The sequence below is a fragment of the Pipra filicauda genome, unplaced genomic scaffold (assembly GCF_003945595.2).
Source record: "Pipra filicauda isolate LSUMZ 115617 unplaced genomic scaffold, ASM394559v2 scaffold109_size3271384_pilon, whole genome shotgun sequence".
Taxonomy (NCBI): Eukaryota; Metazoa; Chordata; class Aves; order Passeriformes; family Pipridae; genus Pipra; species Pipra filicauda.
In genome coordinates, this window is record NW_024103540.1 from 2053140 (window position 1) to 2071467 (window position 18328).

Genomic DNA, 18328 nt, shown 5'->3' on the forward strand with positions numbered 1-18328 from the left:
ATGGTTCTGCTGTGTGAGGTGGGACAGGCAGCACAAATAACTTGCAGTATATTAAAAAATACCTCCAGGAATTAGAATTTCCACTAGGGAGTAACACAGGTGCTAGAACTACATTTAACCGCTGTAACAATGAATAAACAAAATGCACCAAAGCACTTTCAAAATGTGATTTTGTGGGCCCTACAGAAATGGGAAAGGTTCAAGGATCTGAGTTTTAAATAAACAGTAATTTCTCGTAAGACGGGAAAACAGAGATTTGGGTTTTATAACATTTATAACTTCTTTGTTGTGAGGGTTATGCTTCTATGTATTAGAACATCATATTTACCTGGTGAATTGCCAAACCCATACACTGCAGTATTTTCTCAGGCATATCCCTTAATTCTGTAGATATATTTGGTATCGATTTAGTCAATTCTCTGTCTTGTATTAGTTCCTTATAATCCACAAGAATACTTCCTTTTCTTTCTATTTCATCCTGTGAAACATTGTAAGTTACAGAATACCCTTCAAATTAGAAGCTCAACACATCCAAATTATGTCATAAACGTTTCATGTCTACGATGGAGGTTATTTTTGATGGAAAAACCACTCAAGATTTGTAATGTTCTTGTATCAACAATAGGTTGTTGGGGTGGGATATGTTTTGGGTTGTTTTTTACCTTGTCATAAAGCTCAATGCGTTGCATGAAAAACTTTTCAAAGGCTTGAGTCTTCTGGACAAAAGGAGATTTGTCACTAAAAGCTAATTAGAAACATAACACATTAGTAACTAAGAGGAAATAATTACTTCAGTTTCACACAATACATACACAGGTAATTTCTCTTCCATTATTTTTCTGCATTCCAAAGCTAAGGAGGATGATAGATCTCTACAGTATCACAGTAATGTTCTATTGTAAGACCTGTTACAAAACAGAACTTTGTCAAAGATGGCATAGGACAAGCACATATGAAAAGTCCAGTAGAGGAATGCATATTCCAGTCTTTGATTCACTGCAGGTTTTGCGTGCCTAACTGAACAGGCTTTAAAAAAAAAAATAAATCACATTTTACACTATTAAGGATTCTTTTCTGAGGTTTGCAGCCCACAAGAGATTACAGTATGCCACAAGACAGAAGTCTGTATTGTATTCATGGTTTTATATAAGATATGTATTTTGGTGTTTTTCTATTGAACCTATAACTCTACAAACACAACATATACCAATTCTAGAAAAAAAAAAAATTAAAATACTTGCTACATATAATTTTGGTCTAAAAATACCTTCAGAGAAATAAAGTTTCCAGCCCTTGTAGGGAATAAACTGGTCCAGCGTTGACTGGACTAGTCGAGATTTTGCTGGGGGAGGGAAAAAAAAAAAAAGATTAAAATGGGGATTAAAAAAAAGCGATAGTAAAACTTTGCATTTACTCTCAGTGATTCATTTGACCGCGGGAGACGAACAGCTGTAATTGCCTAGCACAGACGTAGGTCAAAAGAAAAGCGCTTTGGCTTCAGAAAGCAGGTAGAAGCACAGGATTTTGCTCACCAGGTTCGGGAATCCTTTTGCTCTCTGCCTTCTGTCCCCTGCCTCGCCATCCTCCTCGCCATCCTCCTCGCCACCCCTGAAAGCCTCTGCCCCGGGCGCACCCCCGGCCCCGGGGATCCCTGCTCATCTCCCTCTGCCGGCGCCAACAAACTGCGGCAACGAAACGGTAAAGAAACAGAAATTTTACCAGAAGATACTTAATTTAAATTAGAGCTATTTGCCATGGCGGGGGGGGGGGGGACCGCGCGGAAGGCTCGGCCTCCCTCTCCCTACCACAGGAAGGCACAGAGGAGCCACGGCTGAGGGGACGAAACAACAACACGACCTCCCGCAGCAGCGGCCACCGCTTAGCACGAGCTCGGAGCTCCGCGGGCACTTCCCCCTCTCAGGACAGGAGAAGAGAGGAGAGGATAAAGATACGATACCATAGGGCGGGGCAGGAGCGGGAAGCGGAGCCCTCAGCGGCCCCTCCCCTCCCCGCCTCAGCCCGCGCTCCCGACTGCGCAGGCGCCAAGCCCAGAGCGGGCCCGAGTGGCGGCGGCGGCCATGGAGGCGTCCCCGGGCGCGCGCATCCGTGAGGGGGACTGCGCCGTCCTCAAGCGCGGCGAGGTCTTCAAAGCCGTGCCCGTCCTGCGCCGGAGGTGAGCGCCCGGACCGCGGCTCTCCGTGCTCGGTTTGCGCCTTCTCCTGCTCCCGTGAGGCGCTGCCGGCGGCAGTCGCGGGCCCTGCCGGAGGAAGGGGGGGTCCCAGTCCCGGTCCCAGTCCCAGTCCCGGTCCCGGTCGCAGTCGCGATCCCGGTCCCGCCGCTCCGGGCACAAACAGCGGCCTCGCCCCAGGCTGCTGTGACAGGCGGCGGGAAAGGTTTTAGTGCTGCCTCGGTTCCTATGACAGAAAACAACCCGGAAGATCTCCTGGCTGCGTTTCTCCTGAGAATTCTAAAGGAATTTAAGGTGGTTTTGTGTTGTCGTTGTCAAACGGGTGCCAGTCGAAGGGGAGAAGAGGTGGCGGCAGCCTGGGAAGGGAATCGTCATCACACCTCGCCGTGGCACGGGATTTCTGCGAAGTGCAGCATCGCCTCGTTAATTAGGGCTTGTTAATTGGCCTCGGTGTGCTCAGTGTGCAGGAAGATGCTGGCGCTCAGCTCTGGATAGTTACTATGAAAGGTCTCCTATTTCTCTTTCCTAGGCCATCTGGCATAGCGGGAAGCGCCTGTACCCCAGCAGGAATTGCTAAAATCAATGGACACAGCCCTGGGCTTCTCCCCATTGCAGCAGACAAATTTATAGACCAAGGTGTAGAAGTCAGTGTTGGGTAATGTGGCCAGACATCTGATTCAGTAGGATGGAGATCTGAAGGTACTACGCTTAAATGAGACTGGTTTAAAAAAGCTGTAGCTCAGACCTAGGAATTTGGGAGCACTGGTTATTGTCAGGCTTAATGTTCACCTGTAGCATCTGGCACCAAAATCAGGTAGCCCCTGTCAGCCTGTCACCGACAAGATCTTGGTCATTAAGTCCCTCTTCAGTTTTTGTTTAAAATCTATCATAAAAGAAAGAATACAAAAGCCAAAGAGTAAACATAGCCATAAGCAATTAAATTAGTTTTGCATTAATTTTCCTTTCTGTAATCTCATGAGTTTAAGGACACTCCAGGAACATGTGACAATAGCTATGGTTGGATATTCTGTTTAGAATGGTCATCAGAATGAAATTTGATTATGTGCATACATTTTTTTATCTATTTAATATTTTATTTAATTTATCTATTTAATATTTTGAGTAATTTCAAGTCTTTTGTAGTAATTTATTAGTCTTTTAAAATCTGGGTTGGCGGGGGTTAAGGGATTTTAATTTATAATGTCCTTTTTTAGGAAGAGGATTTGGCAATGTCTCTGATAAAACTTTATTATTACACTTCCTTTAAATTGTAGATTTTATTTGGGGATACAAATAATATAATATGTAGAAATCTCATACTTCAGTCAGTAGAAAACTGGAAATAACAACCTTTTTCCTTAGTTTCAGAATTAGTGATGAGTATAATTTGCATAATAGCTCCCATTGACAAGTTTTGGTTTGAATGTGAGTGTGGCATAATACACTGCTACTTGTTCCATTTGGCAAGATTGGCATTTCTCTGGTTAGCAAGGCAGCCTTTGTAGGCCAGCCTGAAAGTTGAAGGCTTTGTGGATCCTGTTTTATGTCAAGAAGAAAAAATGCAAACCTGCCTTAATGCAAAAGGGATGATACAGTTGGGTTTTTTTTTTAAAAAACATTTCTAGGATTACAAGGCACTCTCTGTTGTCTGTTTTCTTCATAGTCTTTTGGCAAATGTTATTTCAAAGGAGCTCTGCAACATACAGGTTCATGCTCATCTTTTTGCAGTGATCTGCATGACCCAGCCTAGATTTCATATGATTAATTTAATTCCTTGCCTTATTCTGACTTTATCAAAAACGGTACTGTATAATTTGAGTGCCATAGCCTTGTTTTATCTCTTACTTTAAATGTCTTTTGAACTGAAAAAATTTTTTCTTACTATATGCTCGATTTAAGTTCTTTGTTCTTTTCTTAACCAGTTTCAGTTTAATGTGGGTTTTGTGGTTAATTTCACTTTTTCTGTTTGTCCTGGTTTTCTTAAAGGATAGAGATAAAAATGTCATGTATAAAGCTATAGTTTAAGCTCAACTCTTGTGGGTTTCAACATAGTAAAAATAATGCTTTTAGTGTCATTAACTTTTCTCTTATTTCAGAAAAATTATCTTTGAGAAGCAGTGGTTCTACCTGGATAATGCCATTGGACATATTTATGGAACTACATTTGAAGTAACCAACGGTGGAAACCTCCAGCCAAAGCAAGATGTGGAAGAGACTACCACAGGTATCCCAGAGCAGTGGCTGGTATTTGGAAAAACTAGTTCAAATTAATTTTTCTTTGATAATGGAAAAGCTTTCTATTAATCATTTGTTGACTTAATGTTACTTATATTCTTTCTGTCATAAAAGTGCATGGTTTTGTCTTGATCTGTTGTTTCACTAGTCTTGTAACAAATAAGCTTTTTAATATGGGAGAAAATCTGAACCTTAGTTTGGGTGAATTTATATACATTAGGGTTTATTTTACATATTATGTTTCATTGCTTAGGCTGTGCTTTGCAAGGCTGTAAAACGTGTGGGTTTAATTATGAGAAATCTGCTTTCTGTGAAACTAAAATCATGTGTTTCTCCAATTTATTTAGTGCTAGATTTTACAAATCTATATCCTTTTCCTTTAGAAACAAAGGAAGCAGGTACAGATAATCGTAACATAGTTGACGATGGGAAGTCTCAAAAACTGACTCATGATGACATAAAGGCTTTGAAGGACAAGGGTATTAAAGGACAGGTAAAAATAAGGTTTTGGTGTCATTTCTTTGCTACCTTGATGGTTATATTTTAGTTTATGAAATAGGCTATTCTTTTTATCTGTGTATAGATTTCAGTACTACTTTGTTCTTCTGGTTAAGTCACGTTTTTTGGTTTTACAAAAATGCTAAGGCTAATTTCAGAGAAAAATTCATGTGAGGTGTGTAACTTTGTCAATGGAGAGTAAAGTATAGATTTTTATGGCATCAGAAGTCATAACAGATAAAAAAGTACAGGTCATATAATCCCCATTTAGTTTTGTTTCTGTATAAGAATCAAAATGCTCTTTCTGTGTTACAGATGTTTTAAAAGCATGCCATAATTAAACTATCAAAGGTATAGGAAAGGATTATGGACAATTAACCAAGTACGAAGAAATAACACTGTGTAGCAAATGTACCATCAGTGAGCCTGTAGGTACCTACCAAACACATGTGATGCCTGTGCTCTACCTGTGCCTCAAAAGCTAAGAATGTTCACAAGAGATCAGTTCTGTTCTGTTAGAAAAGGGGTTGGTATTGACCCCGCACCTTGTCATAAAGTGAGTGAGGCCATCTTAAATGTCAGTGAAGAACACTGCTGTTCTGCACATGCAGTCAGGCAAAATTGTCTCTCTTTGGTTTACCCTTTCTAATAAAAATAAGAAATTGCTCATGCTTACATCAAGTCCATCTCATCTCCTATTTGCATCTTGCTGTTTGCTGCTGCTCTTTGGAGCAGTTTTTCTGCTTCTGCCTGCTTAATAATGGATGGACCCAAGGAGTTTAGAATGGTATTTCTTCTGTTTCCATGGTTGTGCTGCTAGTTGTGTTATCTCTTTGAGAAGAATGTACTAATCAGTCTGACAGCTTTGATGTTTTCTATTTGTTCTCATTATCCATGGCAGAAGATCATTCTGACTTTTCTGTATGTCCTCACTGTGTCTGTGCAATACACCTACCGTGCTTTTATTTTAGGTTATTAAAATATCCTATTTCATTACTCTGGTTTCTGAACCATGGCTGAATATTCAGTTTAAGTTATATTAGCAAAACCAGATATTATTCCTCCATAAATGTCTAGAAAAATCTGAACTCCTGTTTAGGAATGGCTTGTCTTTGTGATTCAGGCTCAGTTTTTAGAGATGATTGTTATTTCAAATAAAACTTCAGTGTTGTTGTGGCTTAACCCCAGCCATCAACCAAGCCCCTACACATCCACTTGCTTGCTCCCCCACCAGCAGGACTGGGAGAGAAATTGGAAGCGTAAAAGCTGCAAAGCTCATGGGTTGAGATAAGGACAGTTTAATAGGGAAAGCAAAGCAAAACAAGGAATTCTTTCACAACTTCCCGTGGGCATGCAGGTGTTCAGCCACCTCCAGGAGGACAGGGCCCCATCACATCTAGGGGTGACTTGGGAAGACAAACACCCAAACATCCTCCCTTCCTTCCTTCTTTCCCCTAATTTATATATTGAGCATGACGTCATATCCAAGGGTCTGGAATATCCCTCTGGTCAGTTTGGGTCCCCTCCCAGTTTCCCATGCACCCCCAGCCCCCTTGTCAGCTTGGCACTATGAGAAGCAGAAAAGGCCTTGGCTCTACGTAAGCCCTGCTGAGCAATAACAGAACCAGCTCTATAGGATCAAGTGTTTTCAGCACAGATCCACAACACAGCCCCGTACCAGGCACTGGGAAGGAAGTTAACTCTACCCAGCCAAAACCAGCACAAGTGTTGATGGGCCTTGATTTCCCATCCTTTCACAAATCCTTTCCAGTTCCTGAGGGATATGTGTCAAAATGAAGATGTGAAGTGGCTTGTACTCCCAGGGCATTGCACAGTGCTGCAGCTTCCTTTTGGCTTTTGCTTTCCCCGAAGAAATACTCCTCAGTTTCCTCACAGTAAATTTTACTGCAACGAACAGCCCTGCAAAACAACAACATAAACATCCCAGGCGCTCCATTTAATTTTTCCCAAGAATAAAGCAAAAAGGAGGAGATGGTGTTTCACACCATTAGTAATACATGTTAAGTGTTTGAAGGAATAATGGCCTGAAAAGCAGCTACGGGAAATGAGAAGTACTTGCAGCACTGTGTTTTTAAACTCTGAGCAATGAAAGCTCCATTGGTTTGGTTTGGTTTTCTTGGAAATATTAGTGATCCCTTCAGCTGGAATCTGAAAGTATGAGGAAGAGTTGGATTGGCAAAGGGTGGAGACTAGAAAAAAGAGACCAGGAAACCAAAACTAGAAGCCTGGGAAAACCTAGAAGCTAGACAAGGAAAAAGTCAGGGGGAGTGTTGTAGGAAATAATAAATGCTAAGGAGTTGGACATTGTGCAAGGAGTTGGTAATACCACAATTTGTGAGGCTGACAAAATTAACTGGGGTGAGGGAGGTGTCTGACCATTAGCCAGAGTAGAGGGGAAGAACTAACACAAAATGGGGAAAAAAGATACCCTCAGATGCTGAAATCAGACAGAGGCACCCAAGGAGGGAATTGGATTAAACTAAATATTATGTCTGATATCTGGTTCCTTGATTTATTTCTGTAAAATATTTTTGCCTGTGTAGCTTCACACAGGGTTTAGTGTATTGCAATCCCTTTACAAGGGGAATGTTTGACAAAATATGTCAGTTGTTCATAATAATTGACAACATAACTGCCTCATTCTAAATACAGGATAATTTAAGGTAGCTAATCACTTAGAGAAAGCAGTGTAGTCTTGTTCACATTCAGAATGGGGTAAATATTTAGGTACCAAGACTTCACAGTAAGTGCTGAAGTAATGACTTGCTGATTCTGAAAGGAACATTCCTGCTTTTTCCTCATTTCTGGCCACACAAGTCTGCCCTCTCTCATGAGTTAGTTCTGGCACCTACCAGACTCCTTCTCCACAAAGTACCCTGTTTTCCAGGATAAGCATTTTCTGTTTTATCATTTTTATTATGGCATTCTGTAGTTAAAGAACACTTAAAACCAAAACAATACTATTAAATTCCTACACATAGTCAGTTTAGTGTCTCACTTGTCATGTTGGTTAGTAGAAATTTACTTTGCCATTAATGTCAGTAGAAGTTAATGGTATAAATGCCTCTATTGGAAGAAAATATTTTCAGTGTTTGTTTAAAAAAATACTATATGTGAAATGAATGAGAAATAAATGCTAGCTGTAATAAAAATAAATTGTCTCTTCCAAGGAAATAGTTCAACAGTTAATAGAGAACAGTACAACATTCAGAGACAAAACAGAATTTGCTCAAGATAAATACATAAAGAAGAAGAAAAAAAAGTAAGTGAATTTTAAAATGTGGAAAATATTTAGTAATCCTCTAAGCTGTTGAGATTAAAGTAAGACTATTCCTATGTGTTTCTTACAGATATGAGGCAGTTATTACAATTGTGAAACCATCCACTCGCATTCTTTCAACAATGTATTATGCAAGGGAACCTGGAAAAATTAAGTAAGTCTTCATTCTTTTTCTTTTTTCTAATTATAACTTTATCATATACTGTAATTTAATTTTTTTTTAAAATACTATACCAGAGTATATAATACCTTTCTTTTTTCTGTGAGTGGGAAGATTGCAAGTCAATGAAAAATAATGTGATATAGAAGAATATGCTATTGCAGCAACAGCTTTTACCACATCCCTGTCACCACCATGTGGCAAATTACCTTTGTAGGCAGACGTTCTTTGCATTTTCACAGGTGTCTCTTACCTGGTTTTGGTTGCTGGTGTATCACCTCTGTTTTCTGGCTCAGTAATCAAAGTAACAAGCCACTTACCAGAAGCAGGAATTTTTGCCTTTGATGTGTCAGGGGTTCAAAGTCTTCAATCAGAACTCTCCAGAAACTTGTGGTTAACCCTGGGGTCAGGAGTCAGAGGAGGTGATGGCTACAGAGATCGACTACGGAGATCCAGCCCTGCTGGATTGTCACTTCTCTAGACTAAGACGTTGTTACACACATTCGTAAATATGGGCTGATACATGCTTTTAAATGTAGTAAAAGTAGATCTAATATGCTGAGATTTAAAATCCTCAAATGTATTTAAGGCTTCTCAAACATTTTTTCCTTCTCCTTCCACCATCTCTGTCACTTGGCTTTATTTTACTATGAAGATGAGTTGTAATTTCTGTAGCTATGACTGAGTCTCTTCAGTTTGTGTGTTAGGTTTTGGTCCTGGACTGCAGTGGTGTGTGCTACTGCAAAACAGGTGAAAATCACAAGGAATCACATTATTGGATCAGGAAATGCATTTATACCATTTGTTCTTTATAAAACTGACATGTCAGAGAAAAAAGGGAAAAATTTAAAAATTTAAAAACCTGACACAGCACAAGATGTCCACTTTGATATGTGCACCCTACTTCACATCCTACTTTTGCTATTTATTCCTTTCTAATTTCTTGTTGGCTCTGGGTCTGGTTCTTCTTTATTACCAGACGGTTAATTATGAGTTTCCACATGGTGACTGAGGATCACCGACACTGCTCTGAAAATCTACCTGCAATCCAACTTTTTTGGCAGGCTCCTGAGCCAACAGGCAGTATTTCTGACTACTTTGATGTTTGTTAAACCCTCTGCCTTCCAGCCACTTGAGATATGACACCCTGGCTCAGATGCTTACCCTGGGAAACATCCACGCTGGCAACAAGATGATTGTTATGGAAACATGTGCCGGCCTCCTGCTGGGAGCGGTGATGGAGCGAATGGGGGGTGAGTTACACAGTAGCTTTAGTAATGCACAGACTTAAGCTTACCTGAAACTTAAATACACGTCGCTGTGATACTTTTAAAAGGCAGCCATTCAAAATAGTTTTCTCAGTTTTTTTAAATCTAATTTTACTGTCTCTGGTATTCAAAGAGATACTTGTTTTTCTATTGCATCTTTCAGTTGGATTTGTTTTTCAATATTTAAAAAACCTAAAAAAAGTAATTGACAACTAAATTTGATATAATTGTTTGTATAATGAAATTTGATTAAATTGATATCTCTGTAGGTAGATCTGTTTTAGTTCCTGTCTTAGTTCCTGTGTTTAGGAAAAGCTGTAAGGAGCTTGTATGTAAATTCTTCCCAGACACCTGGAAGTCCAAGAAAGTGAATGGCAGAAAACAGGAATAGTAGCACTGGAATTCAGACAGCCTACAGCACTGAAAATGCTGCCATTCCTCTTGTTCACTGCACCAGATTTAATGTGTATTCTGCAAAATGTGGATTTTAAAATTATGTGACATTTTCTTGAGGATATTCTAGGAGAAGTTTGACCTGTTTTTCAAACTCAGTTAATTAGTTTCATCATTCAAAGGCACTAGACAGAGGGGACAGTTATATTCCAGAAGCCTGGAAAGGTAGGATGCGTGATGTGATGTGATGTTGTGCACACGGACATGCTGTCTGTTGGCTGAGAAGGACACAGGCAGTGGAAATTGGGTTTGTTGCAGCAACTTTTGGCCATAGAGCTACTTTTTGAAGTAAATTATACAATTTCAGCGTAACTACTGAAAGGGTATTTTTAGTATGTCTAAACAGCTCTTCCTTTAGAGCCTGGATGTTGAAGAAATTCTTTGCCTATGAATACTGTTAAAATTAGCTTTTGTTTTTTATCAAAACAACTCCATAAATAAGTAACAGAAACTGCAGAAATGTTGTCTGTTAATTATTAATTAAATTATCTTTTCTAACAGTTTGCCACTGCTCAGATGTTCTGAGCTAATCCTAAATACGTGTTTGATACTCAAATATTCTATGAGTCACCTTGTCCTTTGGAGTTGCAAAGTGTTGTCCTTTCAATAAAGATGTTCTACCTTAAGGCACAGTTCCACAGCTTGTTAAATTTGATGGTTGGGTTAGGAGCAGGAAATTTACTTTCCTGTTCTTAAATGAACACTTCATTCAAGCATTTTGGAAATTTTGAAAATATGGCAGTTTAAGAATTCTGGCTTTCCAATGTGTTTTGATTCTTTTGCTCTCATAGGCTACGGATCCATCATTCAGATGTACCCAGGAGGAGGACCTGTGAGAGCTGCTACCAGTTGTTTTGGATTTCCAAAACCTTATTTTGATAATCTTCATGAATTTCCTCTCAGCAAAGTGCACAGTCTCCTCTCTGGGACATTTTCTACAGAGACTCTGCCTTCAGACCCTGAAGACAATGCACTAGTGGAAGAAGAAAGCAATGGATTGACTGAGGAGAAACAGACTTCCCTGCAGGAAACAGAAGAGGAACCTACTACTGAAGCACCTATGGAGATCAACCAGTCAGAAGAACAAGAAACAATGGACATTAATGCTGAAGATGTAGAATTTAAAGAGAACAAAGAAAAAGAAAATAAAGAAAATGTGAGAATATTTATTGTGGCTATTCAAGTTTTACAATTTCTATATACATAAAATTCTGCTGTATGAATCAGATGTGCTGAAATACAGCTTGTTCAGGTGTTAAAATAGAATTCTGCAAGTTGTTTCTTTGTCTTACATTAAAACATAAGATGCAAAAAATGAAAACTCAATCCATGCAATAGTGATCTGACATATAATTACCAGTTAAAGTACAAACTATTTGTTTTGTTGTTCAAAGGTTCGGGAAAAGCAAATGAAACAATGGGAGAGAAGAAAAAAGCTCACAGAAACCGCTGCTTTGTTGAGGGAAAAGAATGCTGATGGGTGAGTTTGTTTGTAGTTGTTTCCCGGTTTAGGAATGTTATTCCCCAGTTTAGTGTTCCTGCTGAAGCACCCCAGACTACACACCTGCCCTGCTCCACCTTCCATGGGATGGAGAGGAGAACTGGAGGCACAAAAGGTAAAGATCATGGGTTGAGATAAGAACAATTTACTGGAAATACCAATGAGATAAGTAACCAAGTGGGTCTTGGGTCTTGTTTAGTTCTTGCCTGGTTAAGATTTTTTCCTGTTATTTAAATGCCTTGAAATTTCATGATCTAAAAATCAACTAAGTATAAGTAAATATTAAAATAAAAATTTAAATCTATCAATAAAAACCCAGAATCCAGGTAGAATCCAATACAAAATGACTGCCAAAAAAAATCACAGGATTCTAATTGCCAAAGTAGAACCTGAGGTTTTAAGTTTATTAAGGTGGAACTAAATTTGTTGGTTTGGGGTTTTGCTTGGTTGGTTTGTTTTTAGACACTCATTTCTTTTTTACACAGGAAAAAACTCCCATAAACTTCATTTTACCTGCTGTTACTCCCAGTGAAGAACTTAACACAAATATTCAATATCATAAATTTAAAACAAATACTATAAATATATTCCTACAAATACAGCCCCACAATAGTATAGGAGCATTTGGTGATTTGGTGACTTTTTCTTATGTTCTTAGCAAATGCTGAAGTGATTTGAGTTAATCAAGTAATAACATTAACGTTTTCTCCAAAGACTTTTGGTTCACTGGGAATAAAGCTTTTCTGCTCCCATAAATTTTAATGCACATTTATTGGTTGTGTTTAAATGCTTGTGTATAGTTTTTGGTTTTATTATTATGAAATGTTTTAACTCATACGTTCACTCATGTACCTCATGTAGCATATTTAAGTGGTAGAATTAGCCTTTTTTATAAAGATGCAGAAACAGGTCACTGTGTGTTCTCTAAAGCAATAAAATGGTAAAGGAGGTTTGTAAAAAGCACTGCACATCTGTTTGGCAACAGAACAGCACCACTGGCAATGCCTGTGCATGTGACCATTAAGCTGCCTAAATAATGGTACTGTTTTGGACTGGTTTTATAATTAATGTCTGTGCACGATCTGGCAAAGTGAAAATTAATATCTGACTGAAATAGTATATTTAGTTGTTGATTGAGTTCAAGGAAGCCTGTTTAGCATTTGTCTCTTCTTTATTTGCTTTCAGTCACTTTTATACTTCTTTTGTCCTTTGTAAGGCATGAAAGCTGTAACAAATTACACATCTGAAGGGATGAGTGATTTCTTGCTTTAGGAATTCTTCAGTGTGATGGGGGGAGAGAGAAGTTTATGGTGCCTGAGGGCACTATCCCAGATGGCTCAGTCATGATCACCTTTCTTTAGTCATCTGCCTTTTATAGCCCACTGTTCATTGAGATCAAGAACCACAGGGTAACACAAAAAATTGGCATGGAATAAACAAATGCTTCAAATTAACAACCCTGTACCTGCGTAGAAGCAGGCAGGGAAAGTAAGGGTTTGGTTTTGTTTTGCAGGAGAGAAACAGGGAAAGGATAGGTAAAAAACTGGTTAACATTGGTGGGGAGAAACGTAAGGACTTACTGGCAGAGTAAGGAAAAACTGGTTGTTAGATAAAGATGGGCAACCAACTTTAGGAAAATTAATTCTTGAGGCCCTGAATTTAACAGGGTTTACTACTTAATGCAGAAGATACCATTTCAATAGGATTTCTATCTTCTATGCTGTTATGTGGTAAAACATTGCTTGTACTAGATCTATGTGTTCAATTCCATTTATGAGAGCTGAAGTCTGATGTAGGTCATTGAGGGGGAAAAAGGAAGATATTCATTGGCTATTTGGTATTCTTTTAAAGAAGACTTTTTAAAGACAGACTTTTTCTGATATTATGAAAGCAGAAATTGGTTTGTGGACACTCCATGTGTTCAGAATTAGACCACCTCCCTCCCTCTACCCTTCCCTGCACTTCCTCTACCCCTTCCTGCTCCCCCCTCACCCAGTACATTGATTTTGTGGCTGGCCAGGCTACCTGCTGGCAGCAATATGTGCTGCCATATGAAAGAGCAGAGTTTGGTTTTCCACGGTCTCTCATCTCTCCCTTATCTTCCTGTTTTCTGGCAGAGCTCCTGGCAGTGTCAGTGCAGCACTCCAAGCCTTCTGAGGCACAGGATGGAGTCTTTTCTTTATGACCTGCTTGATAAATTACTGAGCACAATTTTTCTGAGGTTTGGATTTGAAGCAAATGGCTCACAAGGCCATGGCTGGCAAAAAAACCAAAACAGGAACAACTGTAAGAGAATTGTCTCACCTCTTTATTGTATTTAGAAAATTGAACAACCATTTTCACCTCCCTTACGATAGACAAGTTTAACTGTGTCTCCAGTGCTGTACATTCCCCCGGAGAACAAATGTTAATTAATGGGTCATCTCACGTAGCCTCTGTAAACTAGTGAAGTAGTTTAATTATCCCACTCTTTCTGCACAAGCACAACTTATTACTAATTTACTCAGCCATTTCTTGCAATCTAGTTTGGCAGTGATTTTTTTGGATTTCAGCTGGAGATAGCTGTAGAGAATCTCCAGGTTGTACTATGATACTAAAACAGGGATGGAGAATTAAATAAGAAACCTTTAAGTTTGAAAGGACATAATTTTAAAGATTTTTAGTCATGTCTATTAGGGGATTGTTTTCTCTTTAAATATTCTTCTTATATAAAACTGTATTTAATGAAGACTACCCAGTCTAAAAATCATGGCTGAGGTGACATTCTAAGCAACAATTAGCAGTCACATAATTTAAATTGTATTTGGAAAATGGTCTTGGGGCAGAGAAAGCAGCATGCAAAGTGGGTTGTAAGAATTATTGTGGAGCTCAGCACAGCTGGAATGAGTGCTTCTGCAATTCATTTAATATTCTGCACCTTAGGGAATGAGAGTTTTAGGCTCTTAATTATGCAAGTAGAAAATCATGATTTGTTTTTATATTTGGGGAGTTGTTAGAGACATGAAAACATGCTGATGAGCAACTTTTAAGCTATAATTGATTGCTGTACTAAGTAGGAGGAAATGTCACTTGATGAGTAGAAAACTAATGTGCATGACACTTGTTTTGCAGCTTAATTGTAGCCAGCAAGTTTCATCCCACACCCTTATTACTGTCTTTATTGGAATTTGTTGCTCCTTCAAGGCCTTTTGTTGTCTACTGCCAGTATAAAGAGGTAAATCAAGTATGTTACTTTAGCTATTTACTGTTCAAGTTTGATACTATTCTGCTATGTAACCTACTATTTGGGGTTTTTTTTTTTAAGCCATTATTAGAATGTTACACAAAGCTGAGAGAAAGAGGTGGAGTTATAAACCTAAAGCTGTCTGAAACCTGGCTACGAAACTACCAGGTAAGGATCACAGTAAGTGGCTGTCAAAACTGCAGGTACTCAAATACTGGGGAGCAAAACACTCTCTGAAAATTTTGGACTGACTGAAACAATGTATAAGCTCATGCATTTGTTTTACCCATAAGTAGGGGGTATTCTGAAGAGTTTTAATGCTTCACTGTAACCATTTCAAATGGAAATACTTTATTTTCTTCTCACAAAGCATTTCACTTAAGCACTTGCTGAAATATTTGTAGCAAAGTGTTGTGCTTTAGTGGCTAACCTAAAGCACTGTCATGTGAGAGAGATGTAGCAAAATATTACAAGTGTTTATTCGTTTCCAGCTGGTTTGACAGCTGAAAAAGATGTGTAATGTTGAGAGTGGTCGTGACTTATAAAATTATCATCTTCAAATAGCACATTTCCTGGAACCCAAGTAACAAGTTTCTGGTCTGGGAACTGAAAAATAAAAACACGATGAGAGGGGAAAATATCACCACAGTGAGAAATGTCAGCGTGACTGACTTTGTTTGAACAAGACGTTTGTGGGAAAATGAGTTGCTGCTCCATGTCTGAGGAAGCAGAACCCTATCTGAAGAGCAGCTCACCACCTCTGAAGGAGGTGCATTCACTGGCTTTCTCCTTGCCCAAGGGCTTCTGGAGTCCATAAGCAATTATTATTTAGGGGATGACTTAATTCAAGGGTGGCCACAATTACTGACTTACTTACTGGGCAATGAAATTGGGAATGATCACGAGATCCACAGATGTTCACACGAGGTAGGCTTGGCAAGGGTTACTGTATCCTGGACACAGGTCAGTCAGTTCAGACCTGCAGTGGCAGTCAGAGCAAGGAGGAAATATCTGAAGAGAAGTCCTTTGCAAAGAGTGTAACATATCTGAAAATGATGGTTCATTTCATGTCTTACCTTAAGCTACATAAAGGTGGTAGTGACAGAACTGGAAATTCCTGTATTCCTTCCTGCTGTTTTGTAAGATCAGCTGTGGTTCCAAATACACCACTTCTGATCACATAATGGGGACTTCCATGCAACCCAAAGCTTGACTTTACAATTTTGATGGAAATGCCACAAAGAATTAATCAGTAAGGCAGTAGCCTGTATGCTTACATATTTCTATAACTGGATTCTCACCTGCAGATACTTTGCCCTTTATAGATAAATACACTTTCCCAAATGGCTGTTTGTTGTTGTGGCTGGAAAAAAAATTTACATGCAATACTGTAAGCTGAAATTACACAACATGATGTGCAGATATAGAGTGAGCTTTTACAGGTGCTTGTTGTGGTGTGGGTTTTGGGTGTGTTTTGTTGTTTGCTTTTTTTAAAGGTCTTACCAGATCGAAGCCATCCAAAACTGACAATGAGTGGAGGCGGAGGGTACCTTCTGTCTGGCATCACTGTTGTCTTGGATAAGGGCAAATCTGATTCCAGTAGTTTAGAAGCACTGAAGATGGAGGAGCCATCACCTAAAAGATGCAAAGTTCAAGATCTTCATTGTTAACATTTGGAGAATTGATTTGGTTTTTTAAATCTCGGGAGTCTTACTGTTAGTAAAATACCTATACTTTCAGTGCTCTTGGCAGCACAGGAATTGTACCTGTCACACATCTGTCAGAAAAAGCAGCAGAACTGTGTGGTGGGAGGATTGTCTCACTCCTTAGCAGTTTACATGATCTGAATGTGAAGAAGAAGCCCTGGAAGCAAACAGCACACTGAAATCATGGTAACTTCAGAAAGAAGAGATCAAGGAAGATAAAGCATCAGTGAAGGCATTCTGTTTGTTTGTTGCCAAAGTTGAATATGATGTAGTTTTTTAAAAGGTTGAATCCGAATCAACACATCTAACTTAGCTTTCCGTTTTCCCAGAGCAGCATCAGAGAATTCTCATCAGCATTCTGTGTGATCTGCTCCCCCTTTGGACACAGAACTCGGCTGTTTTCAGTAATTTAAGAAAGTAGAATGAACAGGGAAAAAAAAATCATACACTTCTTTTTCCAAAGGAACAATAAAAAGAGAAACTAATGTTAGACATGACCCCATGTTTTCAGCATGACCCCAATGTTTTCCTGAAATAGATACAGAAGAGAAAGTGCATGTTCTTAAATTAAAATACTAAGTATTTAAACAGAATGTCTCTATTAGTATTGTCTGTCATTTTCCTGAGAGTTATCTATTTTTAAGATACTACTATTTTGAAGACTGCTATATGTATATATATTTATTCTACTGTTTGATCTTTCAGGATGTCAGCTTTTCTATTGATTTTTTTTTTAACTTTGCATTTGCCATGTCAATTAAACTGCAGGGTGTTTTTCCTAATGAGATTTATCTTCTTTTTCTTACTTTTCCCTCGTTGGAAATAAAAAGGTCTAGCATAGGCTTCAGGAGAACACCTTTGCTGTCTGCACTCCAGTGCACCCCTGGTCAGAGCTTTAGGTCCATGTGGGAGCTCGTAGGGCCAGAAGGACTTGGCTTCTGCTCTTGAACTTACTTGCCAGGTTCTGGATGACTGGACAGACCCTGGAGCTTTGGGATCAAGTAATCAGACTTCATAAAGCTGGAAAATTCTGTATTTTGGGGCACCATTAGCTCAAAATGGGTTATATTCAGTGTAAAGAAGCAGTTAAGGATTTCTCTTAGGAAAACAGGTAGAAGGTATTTCAGGTTTTATCTACTGCTGGGTTCTGCAAACTTTCCTGTGTTGTTTTTCTCCTTTTACGGAAAGTTTCTTCTCTTTCTCTTTTCTTCTACTTATGTGAAAAACCCATCAGTGGAGAGGATGCAGGTTTCACCATCTCTGTTCCACCTGCCCTGTGGATCTGAAAAATGTGCTTTGCCCCTCTCACCCTTCCATACAGTGCCAAGTGTGGCAGATCACATGAGAGAACAGAAATGTGAAGCTTTTTTTAAAATTCTGGATTTCTCAACTTCTCTGAGGAACCCGTAGCGAAACGCTGGATGTGTGTCCACACGTACATACTGAAGGGAAACTGGGCCTTTGAAAGCAGCCAACATCCGGGATGTGATGAAATCCTGAGATCACACAGCTTAGAGCAATGGACAGGACCCTGGAAGCTTGGGAAAGGATGAAATCCATGTAAGCCAGGAGACTAATAATGAAAAACTATCTTATGCTTCATTTCTCTTACCTGTAAAGCAGGCACAGGTACTTCTTCTCTGCCACTTCTGTTGGGCTGGCAGGTACACAGGTGTCGTATCTATGGCACTACAAAGGTGTGAAAACTCACACAGTAAAAAGTAAACTACCAGCATGTTTTAAATCCTACATATCCACATACACTGTGGCAATAAAAACAATAGCACGAGAAAAA

The 18328-nt window shown here is 39.2% G+C and overlaps 2 protein-coding genes across 5 annotated transcripts in view; one reads left to right on the forward strand and one right to left on the reverse strand.

Annotated features, from left to right (window-relative positions):
• MCM8 (minichromosome maintenance 8 homologous recombination repair factor) overlaps window positions 1–2494 on the reverse strand; it is a 17630-nt gene extending 15136 nt beyond the window's left edge. The window contains exons 1-5 of one of the 3 annotated variants that reach the window (XM_039381245.1): window positions 1958–2494; window positions 1533–1682; window positions 1268–1342; window positions 663–745; window positions 329–478 (exon numbers count right to left, since the gene is read on the reverse strand). In XM_039381245.1, coding sequence (XP_039237179.1) covers window positions 329–478; window positions 663–745; window positions 1268–1342; window positions 1533–1659 — 435 coding nt within the window. In that variant the 5' untranslated portion in view covers window positions 1660–1682; window positions 1958–2494. The other 2 variants (XM_027716134.2, XM_039381243.1) reach the window with 2 other exon arrangements.
• On the forward strand, window positions 2059–17126 carry TRMT6 (tRNA methyltransferase 6). 2 transcript variants are annotated; one of them, XM_027717121.2, is made up of 12 exons: window positions 2126–2173; window positions 2718–2887; window positions 4285–4412; window positions 4807–4916; window positions 8113–8204; window positions 8293–8376; window positions 9511–9635; window positions 10895–11259; window positions 11498–11583; window positions 14716–14818; window positions 14909–14995; window positions 16324–17126. In XM_027717121.2, the coding sequence occupies exons 6-12, from the start codon at window positions 8345–8347 to the stop codon at window positions 16495–16497; spliced, it is 972 nt and encodes a 323-aa protein (XP_027572922.1). In that variant the 5' UTR covers window positions 2126–2173; window positions 2718–2887; window positions 4285–4412; window positions 4807–4916; window positions 8113–8204; window positions 8293–8344; the 3' UTR covers window positions 16498–17126. The 2 variants fall into 2 exon arrangements, with proteins under 2 accessions (XP_027573169.1, XP_027572922.1); XM_027717368.2 differs by lacking the exon at window positions 2718–2887 and having other exon boundaries at window positions 2059–2173.
• Window positions 17127–18328: the final 1202 nt, after the last annotated feature.

Excerpts from the sequence above, each read along its gene's own strand:
- TRMT6 (XM_027717368.2), top strand. The coding sequence starts at position 2,079 with ATGGAGGCGTCCCCGGGCGCGCGCATCCGTGAGGGGGACTGCGCCGTC. Across the intron at positions 2,174-4,284 it reads GTGCCCGTCCTGCGCCGGAG|AAAAATTATCTTTGAGAAGC; the intron begins GTGAGCGCCCGG and ends CTCTTATTTCAG. Across the intron at positions 14,996-16,323 it reads CCTGGCTACGAAACTACCAG|GTCTTACCAGATCGAAGCCA; the intron begins GTAAGGATCACA and ends CTTTTTTTAAAG.